This window comes from Nasonia vitripennis, chromosome 2 (assembly GCF_009193385.2).
Source record: "Nasonia vitripennis strain AsymCx chromosome 2, Nvit_psr_1.1, whole genome shotgun sequence".
Classification (NCBI taxonomy): domain Eukaryota; kingdom Metazoa; phylum Arthropoda; class Insecta; order Hymenoptera; family Pteromalidae; genus Nasonia; species Nasonia vitripennis.
In genome coordinates this window covers 32,855,550-32,865,299 of record NC_045758.1, presented here as the reverse complement: position 1 = coordinate 32,865,299, position 9,750 = coordinate 32,855,550, and the positions used below count along the sequence as shown (strand labels likewise).

The 9,750-nt window shown below is 42.3% G+C and overlaps 1 protein-coding gene and 1 long non-coding RNA gene across 3 annotated transcripts; one reads left to right on the top strand and one right to left on the bottom strand.

Annotated features, from left to right (window-relative positions):
• Positions 1–291: 291 nt before the first annotated feature.
• LOC100679884 (protein hairless) lies at positions 292–9,470 on the bottom strand. Of its 2 annotated transcripts, none has more exons than XM_003425900.5 (5): positions 7,631–9,470; positions 6,028–6,555; positions 5,202–5,677; positions 4,155–4,710; positions 292–4,018 (listed from the first exon to the last, which is right to left on the bottom strand). In XM_003425900.5, the coding sequence occupies exons 2-5, from the start codon at positions 6,512–6,514 to the stop codon at positions 3,984–3,986; spliced, it is 1,554 nt and encodes a 517-aa protein (XP_003425948.1). In that variant the 5' UTR covers positions 6,515–6,555; positions 7,631–9,470; the 3' UTR covers positions 292–3,983. The 2 variants fall into 2 exon arrangements, with proteins under 2 accessions (XP_003425948.1, XP_008204857.1); XM_008206635.4 differs by having other exon boundaries at positions 4,155–4,707.
• Positions 5,530–7,116, top strand: LOC116738522. Its single transcript, XR_004344662.1, has 2 exons — positions 5,530–5,747; positions 5,967–7,116. It is a non-coding gene; the product is annotated as an uncharacterized LOC116738522 (long non-coding RNA).
• Positions 9,471–9,750: the final 280 nt, after the last annotated feature.

Genomic DNA, 9,750 nt, shown 5'->3' with positions numbered 1-9,750 from the left:
ATGGCAGCGCGATTTCCAAAAATCGTACCTTCAGCGTCGACGTATCCGAGTTTACCGATCACAGAGCAATTAATATCTCGTATCTCGGTTTCACTGTTGAATAGATAATCGCTTTTACACGGTATCCGTTTCCCCGAACTGGCTCTCACGACAGTTCGCGATTTCGCGCTTGGCTCCTAAAAGAAAATACACAAAGTAAATAATGTTATATTGAACGTGTGCAAATTAGAAGTGGGATATTGTTACAAATCAATACAGTAAGACGGAGTAAAGAATAACGAAACGTCAATATAGTAGTATACGAAATATTTATATTTATGAAATTAGTCTTTCTATACAATTTTTCGCATTCGCATCACCTTTCAACATTGCTCTCCTTCTCTTTCGCCATTACATCATCATTTTAACGTAATAATATTATAGTCCGAACGGTCGACGCGCACGTAATAGTAGAAAGTAAATACAATTAAAAATGTGTATGTGGATAAATGGGAGAAAAATCGATGTTCTTATCGCTTGGCGATCGATGTGGGTTTGTATGACAGAGAGACGCTTGAGCGAGCTTCGCCTTTCGCACGACAACGTAACATATACATAATAATATAATAATAGGAAAGAAATGCCGACTAACGTACATTTAACAATATCGAGAAAATTTCCTCTTTTTTTTTATACAGAATAAATAGAGCTTAGAAGAACGTATATATTGCGGATTCCTTGCGCGATTCACCATATACACAATACAGAAACGGATTATCTCTCCTTGGGCTCTCTCTCTCTCTCTCGCATTCGCTCAACTTAATCACTCGACTCATATACATCTTCCTATAGCGACGATTCGCTCACACTTTCACGCACTCGCTCTAGCTCTCTTTGACAAATGAGTATATGTATATGTATATATTTACATACATAAATTGCATAATTATACTCATATTGAACGTTTTCGCACGCACGATTACTTTTGCCACATACTAGCACTCTCGAGCACTTTCAACAGAGCATACTCGGAGAACCGCAAATTTTAGAAATTACACACCTTTCTATACTTTATAAATAATTACATCTATATTCTCGATAATTGTATCTCTTAAGGCCATGCTGTTATTTTAAAAAATTTGAAATACTTTGTTCACTTTCTTTCCCCCTCAACAATCCTATGTAAATTCGTATAAAAATATTGTTCTACGACATTATACGGACACCATCTTTGAATCTTCTTAAATTAATTAGAAACTTTCATTGTTTTGGTTTCTCCCAGCCGAATTTGAGTAAGCATGCCAAAGTGATCACGAGTGCTAGTGCATTTTTGGAGAAGTAGTCAACTTTTAAGTTTTTCTCTACGTCTCTTTTCCTTAAAATCTTTTCTTTTTAAAAAACTAAGGCACGCTCCATGCTTCCAGTCCATGATTATTTTACTCTTGTACGATATATAATACGTGTATAGATATTGTTTCAAAATATTTTCCAAATACGCCCAGTCAACTCTGCGAATAAAGTAGTTTCGAGGAAAGGTGAGGCACGAAGAGAGCTGATGGTCTAGTTCGATTTACGTACGATGTTGATCGATAGAACGTTATACATCCTCTTAATTAAGAAAAAAAAACGAAAAAAAGAAACGATGCGCGCTATCATCTATAGTAGTCAATGTCCTTAGACGTAGATAATATCTTTTTCTTCTGTACATAATCCTATATATATATATATATATATATATATATATATACTTCTTATGTTTGCCCTAAAAGTAGAGAATAGTCGTATTTTGTTGTTTAATAATAATGAATGTAATAATGACAGTATAACGTTAATAAGAGTCAATAACAAATAAAAGTGAATTAAAAAAAAAATGGAGTGGCGCGGCTCGCCACTCATTGCTAGACTATAAGGAGACACAGTTGTGTGCAAACCGTTTAAAAACGAGCTACGAGAGGAAGATCCGAAGTCGGTTAAAAAAAAGGAAAAAATGCTCGTTCGACGAGAAAGAGAGGAAGAAGAGACGCGTGGAAGCATCGAGGAGAAACAGAACCAACAAAGAACGAAGTTATTACATTAAAGGAATGGAAGGAATGGAAGGAAAGTTGACTCTTTTCGAGGGGCCTGTCAACTATGAGACGAACCACGAGTTTTGCTCCAAAATATAATATACATGATATTGCAATTTGACTTTCCGTTTACGCTGCGTAATACTTGTAGCTACGGCACGTCGCTGTCAATTCAGTTCGGTAGTTTCGAGCAGTAACTTTTTTCCAGTTATAAAAAAGTGCGTTTAGGAGCTTGACAGCGACAATGGCGAGGAAAGTCATGAATATTTTTTCTTTATTTACAAGTTTTATTAACCGGACCGCTTTCGTGCTTGGAGTCAAGAGATTTCGCATCTGTTGTTCATATTATTACGAAGCTTCTGCTTAGATAATAAATCGTGAATTACGATTGATAATCGTGCTTGTACATACAGTGAATGTTAAGAAGAATGGAATATGTATAGATGTGTTTTGTTCAAAAAGTATGTAATACTCGAGTTTGTATACATCAAACTAGTTTGATATGTTTGCAGTATAAATTAAACGTATAAGTTGTACTTTTGTACCTTAAGACTAAGACTGTTATTGTCGTTTTATATTTGCATAAGAGAATAATATTTTTTTCACGTGAATATCATTAAAAACCGTAAAAAAACAAATATAGATCTGAATTAAGATTTATTAATGAAAATACTTTTACTAATAGATATTTGTAAAATACTTTAAATGATGAAAATATAGATATGTCAAAAATCTATTTTTTTATGCTGCTTAGACACTTCACCATCACCATTTAGATATAATATTAAATCATGAATAATGAGTGTCAAGCTATTCTGGTAGCTGTATTTTCAATATGGTCCACTTTGTATTGATCATTTGTTCAATCAACTTATACAATACATCAAATTTGTTAGAAAATATACTTTTTTCTAAACTCTAATAATTTATTAATTTGATATTACGAGCTTTCATAGTTTTAAAACATTTATATATCTCTCTCTCTCTCGCTCTCTCTGCTAGAGTTGCATTACTTATTTGAAGTTAATGTAAGATTAAACTTTTACATTCTTTCTTTTTTTAACGTCTTATCTTAAATCTTTTCAATATTTCAATGATTACTAACAAATGAATGATCACAAATAACAAAAACATATCGAACTCAAAACGATATTTTTTTAGTAAAAGAATTTTTTAAATTCCTGTTATACACATTTCTATACATGTATATTCGCTTGAATCTCAATTTAAAATTTATTCAGTGCTAATTTCTTTTAAAATTCTTCACGATAATAAAGTTATTGATTTCGCTTAACAAAACATCAAGATATATACATATATTAAAATGATAAAAGATTATAAACTTTTGTATATATATTATTTAAAAAATACTGAAATACATATCCATGCATGTATAGTGTTTCCAAAATACTGTAACGCTTTGAGTATGTAAGAGAATTTTTTTAAAATGAAGTTTAAATAAGAAAATCATTATAAATAAAAACCTTTAAAATGCATTCAAAAGTTTTTGAATACTTTCGTATATAAATTTAAAAAATGTATAAATATTCACTATTTAAAACATATCGTATACGTAAAAAATAAGTTGGTTGTTAGTGTATCATTGCTCAGCAATATTCACCTAGTTATCATGCTTGATTAATACAGTCGGCCTCCAGCAAGTCGTTTCTGTCAAATCTGTCCATCTAAGCAGAATAATTTTACGAGTAACAGTACGAAAATCTCAGCCCCACGAGCAGCGGTGTAGAGCCTTAACTTCGAGCTTCTACCTACTACATACGTACTTTCTATTTTGCTTTAGGGATAAAAAAAATACTAATGTATGTAAATCGCATTGTCGTTGCACGGGCAGTGTTTGCGCATATGGGTTATTCTAGGGTTACTTTTTCATTCGTAATTTGTCCAACAATAAGGCACCGACTTTTGGGATCCTGAGATTCAACCCGCGTGCTTGGACAAGTTCAGAGGCATATCTGAAATACACAAGATTTGTGGTAACTCAATGGCTTTATTTAATTTTTTCATAAAAAAATAATTTAATCATTAATGGATCCGTTGGAAATAACTTTGTTATTCAACTAAATTCAAAATATGTACAAAATTACATACCCGAGGGTGGTGTAAGAGTCTGCTCCCTATAGTCCTTATAACGATGCGCGGGCGGCGAGGGTGAGGGCGTATGGTGAGGCGGTTGCGGCGGCGCCGCATAAAGCGGCATCGGTGGCGCATAATGCACTGGCTGGGAGTAGTGCATCCAGCAGAAGGGTGGCGCCCTGTAGCCCGTGGGCGGCATCATTGGCAGTCCATACAACGGCTGGTGGATCGACGAGGCCGCTGCGTTGGGACTGAGGTAGGCCGCAGCTACAGCCGGGTCTAGCCGGCTCGTCGAGCGTGGATAGACCGGCTGGTGCTGCGGCGAGTGCGGATGATGCTGAGGCGAGTGCGGGTGTTGCTGAGGCGAGTGCGGGTGATGCTGTGGCGAACGCGAGTGTTGAGGCGAGTGTTGTGATGGTTGTGGAGGATGGCGACGTTCCTGAGGCTTTAGCAAATTGCGTAGGAAGCCTGGCTCATTCTCAGCACTCGGTTTGTCTTCGCCGAGGATACTCGTTATGCTGTACGAAGACAGCTGCTTTGATACCGGAGCTGGTGTCTCGTTTGATTGCTGCTGTGAAAATTAAAATATTTTTTGTAATTTATTTCTTTGAACAATAACAAGACTTTATTTGATATTATGGATGGATAATGATCATTTTAGAGAATTGTGTTCTACTTGAGAAATTTGAATACTGCGTAACGAAAACTAGGTAACTTCGACGTTAGACAAAGCCTAACTGTTTTCTTCATGAAGAAATACTCGGGGTCACCGATGCGTTTCTCACTTCAGATCCGCTTGTCGTGCGGGGCTCGCGGGGGACTCACCGGACAGGAAGTACCTAAGTGAAGACGGATGCCCTCGGCGTATCTCTCTTTTTCTAGCATTAAGTGGTAACCCGACTCTCCGATGTAAAGATTACGTGGAACGATAAAAAAACGGCTTCCGCGTACGATTCGCTTGGTTTCTAACGCTCAGCGTGCTCGTATGTAATTAAGGAATATTTTTCATAATTCGTTAAGATAATGATTCCACAACAGTTAAAACTAATTCGCAATAGTTACCGGTGTGTTGGCGGGCTGCGGCGGCGTAGCTCTCCGCTTAGAAGCTTGATCCTCGAGGCTTACACGTTCGAGCTCGCGTAGTATGCGCTTGCGAGGCGAGACGACGTTCGGGTCGAGGAGTCGCGCGAGCTTATCGATGATGATGCTCAGACTCTTGTTGGGCGGCACGGCGGCGGCCGCGGCGCCGTTGAGCTTTCGAGCGTTTGCCAACGTCGCCGTCGACGACTGGGGCTGAGGCTGCTTTTGCTGCTGGTGATTCGCGAGTGATTCCTGCAGCTGCGTCAGCGAGGAACATGTATCGAGCGGTTGCCGCCTCTTGCGGGCTATCAGTCTCGGATGTGCGCTCAGTCGTGTCTTAGGATTGCGCCTGTAGTAAAAGTTGAACTCAGTCGAGATATTGCGCCTGGGGCTGGTTTGCTTCCAGCAGTGGTCGCGCTGCCACGGACTCGACTGGATCGACGAATTATCGTCCGATACTGAAACATATTTCAATAATTCAATTAAATTGAGTAAAACAGTGTATCCTTATCGCCGATGACGTTTGAAGTGAGAACTTTGCACTTTGCTAATAATAGACTCAACGCAGAAGCAAATCCGTTATCGTGATGTAAAGATTGCGCAAAATTTCGCGAAATAAAAACACAATTACAGCAGCTCGTTGAGAGATAATTAATTCTTTCGATAGATAACATTATTTTTGCCCAGCTGCGGTATTAACATCTTATCTTAATAATATCATAAGAGCAAAATCTTATCTGATTTTAGAAGCCTCTATTGCTGATCTCTCAAATTGCATGAAATTCGAAGAAGAAAAATATCGACTAACCACTGAGGGAGGCCGAGCTCTCCTGTCTGCTGGGCGTGACATTGGCCGGTGGCCAGAAGGTCTTCTTGGGTACGGGGAACCAGGTGGTCCTCTCGCCGTCCCTACGATGCGACAGCTCCAAAATGAACTTGCCATCCTTGAAAAACTTCAGTCTACCCCCGGGAGTGGGTAGATGATTGTTCGAGTTACCGGGTGCAGCGTTACTCGCGCCGTTGCTGGCGTCGTCCTCGTGGCCGCTGGGCGTCGAGGCAGGCGATGCCACGAGGCTGCTGGGCCTCGGCGACGACTGCGAGTGATGCGCTGCGTGGTTATGATGCTGTTGCTGCTGAACGGGTGGACTGGTCGGGTTCTTGCCGTTGGCCTTGCTGCTGCCGAGGGCCGGGTGATGATGCTGGAGCACTGCCGGCGGCGGCTCGCGGGAGCACATCTCTGTCATCGCCCTCACGTGACTCGCCTGGGTATGACATTCCGAAGACTTCTCGCGCATGCTGCCGTTACCTGCTCGCGAGCCATTCTCTGCCCTTCAACCTGTGGAGAAAAAATTTTCGGCTGGATTAGTCGAAATCGTTGTCGATCGTAATTGACAGTGATGCTGATTGACTGAGTATCGTCGCGTTTTATTTCGATATTTTTGATTTTTTTTATCTGTGCTCCTGATATACTTGAGATATGAAATATCTTTGGAAGTACATTCAAATTTATAAAACTGATAACTAAACGATTTGCATTGTTATAAACGTTACGAAACTAATTTTAAGCTCTTTCTCATAACACGTTGAGCTTTACTGCTGTTTAAAACATCTTGCTAGGTACTTGGGAATCACATAATTGTTATAAACAATTACTGAATGCGTTACTATCTATTCTTGTTTATGACATCTGCTGTACACGCAAGCATTTGTTTCTTTCTTTTTATACTTGGATATATTAATTGAGCACTTAGCAGTGTACTATAAAGGACTTTAAATGGTATCTGAAGAAATGAACAATTATGCAAATTCATTCAAGTTTAGTTTTACAAGCAAATGTATTATCATAAAGTGGTTTTATTCCAATTTACAATGCAATAAAGGTTTGATCCATGAAAAAGTCTTGTTGCTGATGAATATGAATCTTTTGACAATGCTCATTTAAACACAGATCATTGTTGCTCAATTTGCACCGCATCACTCGTACAAAGAGTGAGCGTGGGGAAAAAGGAACAAAAACAAACTACCAGCACTAGTGATGCTATCAACAAGTAAAGTAATAAGGATTTATTTGTTTTGTAACTACTTTCAACACGTCTAGTAAGAATGCACTCCATCTCAGTGTTATCACCCCGCTATTTCCTTATTTACCGTGCATATGAATAATAAGCAAACAATACAATCAGACTGAGCAAAGGGTACCAAGAAACTGCCAAGAAGAACTACTAAGAAACTACATACTTTCAGGTCACTTGATTATCAAACTCAACCTAACGAAAGGAGCTGACACTTACACAGGGATCGCGCTTTCCTCGAATCAAGTCTAAGCATAAATCTACTATTGACATATGTCTCTATAGCCCGAACCCCAGCGACAATGGCACTCCCTCAAAAATATGAAAAACCAGACATACCTTAGCCAACCATGTCTGGCCCCTGGTCCACAGCCTCCGAGTTCCAACTTTTCAGGGTCCCTCGAGTCAGTCCTCGAACAGCAAGCCAAAACAGTCTGTCTCACTGGCAGCGATAACCTCTGGCATGTGCTCCCCTTGGAGTCGTCGTCGTCGTCGTCGTCGTGTCGTCTCACCAGGACACAGAACTTCACGTCTCTCTTTCTGTCTCTTTCTCTCTCACTCTCTCGATAAGGCGTCTGGAAAGCGAGCAGCTGCACCCACGCAAATCACTCACTGACTCTATCTTTTTCTCTCTCTCTCTCTCTCTCTCTCTCTCTCTCTCTCTCGCGCGGAGAATCCTCTTCGGTTTACGAGTGCTGCTAGGAGCACGAACGAAGGAAGGAAGGAGAGAAGAAGAAGAATTGGAAGCGTAGGTATCACGTGCAGCGGTGGGCCGCTAGACGAGTCTCTTAGCGCAGGTGGAGGACGGTCCTAGGCAGGGTCCGCGCACACATGTGTAGCCCTGATGCAGCGGCAGCAGCAGTAGTAGTAGTAGTAGTAGTAGTCGTCGTCGGCCTCTTCGCAGGCTCGAGGGCTGCTGCAGCAGCTGCAGCGGCGGCAGCTTGGGCGCTCGTCGGCGGCGGCGGCAGCGGCAGCAGCAGCGTTCGCTATATGACCTTCATGCGCCCGACGAGAAGAGAGCAACAGCAGCAGTAGCGGCGGCGGCAGCATCATCATCCTCTCGTCTGTCCGCGTACACATACAGCCCCGTCGCGAGTGTATGCTGCGCGTACATATAGGTGTGTGCTCCGAGTATACATATATGTATATTATACACAAACCGCGGCGCGCTACCGCTGCCGCCAACGATGTACTCTCTCTCTCTCTCTTGCTCTCCTCTTCTCTGTCTCTCTCTTCCTTCGGCTCTCGTATAGTAGTTACGTGTGTGCTCTGTTGCTGCAGCCACCCTTTCGGGTCGTGAAAAAAACGGGAAATTCTTCGGGCGCTGCGGGAGCTCAGCTTCGCGCGAGAGTGAATCTCTGGCGCGCGCGACGACGCACTGCTGGCACTATATACTTATATTATAACACACAGACACACGACGGGCCAGTCGGCGGCGGCAGACTGTCCGTGCAGGTCTGCCGTCTGTGTGGGTAATCCGGGTGCTTCCGTTCTTTACGTGGGCGCCGCGCGTTTTCCTTCTTTTTTCTCTCTCTCTCTCTCTCTCTCTCTTCTCTCTTTCCCCGCTTGGCCGCTCGATGCACACACACCTCGCCGTTCGTGTTTTCAGTCTCTCTCTTTCTCTCTCTCTCTCTCTCCCGTCCGTCTGCTGCTGCTGGGTCCGATGGCCTGCTGCTGCTCTCTGTGTGTATACGCGGCCGATTCGTGTGTCCGTTTCCTTCTCTTTTTTTTCTCTCTCTCTCTCTCTTTTTAGCGACGTCGCTCGCTGCGCTCTCTACTCCCGCGAGTGTGTATGCACTGCTGCTGCTTTCCTTCTCGCGCGCGCGCTCTGTCTTCCTCGAATGCTGAAATGCTCTCCTCCCGTCGTCGTTGCCGAGCCGCTTCTTCTCTCTTTCTCTCTTTCTCTTTGTATCTCCGTCTCTCTCCTTTCTATAATATGGCTCTCCGCTACCTACGGCGACAGAGCGCGCGCACGCGTTTCCAAATAAATAAACCGTCGAAGAGAGAGAGAGAGCCCTATATGTGCGCATAATATGAAAAGCTCGAGGTGCAGCCGCTGCGATGCTCTAATATATCCCTCTCTCTCGGGCGCGCACGTCTTTTAGCTGCAGCCGCGTATCTTTCGGAGCTGCTGCAGAGGGAATGTGAGCTGATCTCTCTCACTCCGTCGTTCGTTGCGCTCTCGTTACTTTCTCCGTCTCGCTCGCTCGATCGCTCGCGCCTCTCTAATAACGTACATACATACATACATGTCTCTACAGCGCTCTTTTTCGATGCTTTTTACCCGCCAGTTTTCTTTTTACGCTAAAGAGGAGCCGACGTGCATTTTATTCGCGCTGCCGCACCGATCATGAGACACGATGCATTCTTGGAGTATTTTTTTAGCAAAGGATATATGGAGGGGGTATGGAGCTGCGGTGGCAGCAGCAGCTTGTGCGTTGCGATTATATCTGTAAAGT

Excerpts from the sequence above, each read along its gene's own strand:
- LOC100679884 (XM_003425900.5), bottom strand. The coding sequence starts at position 6,514 with ATGCGCGAGAAGTCTTCGGAATGTCATACCCAGGCGAGTCACGTGAGG. Across the intron at positions 4,711-5,201 it reads CGCAGCCCGCCAACACACCG|CAGCAATCAAACGAGACACC; the intron begins GTAACTATTGCG and ends TAATTTTCACAG. Across the intron at positions 4,019-4,154 it reads GACTCTTACACCACCCTCGG|ATATGCCTCTGAACTTGTCC; the intron begins GTATGTAATTTT and ends TGTGTATTTCAG.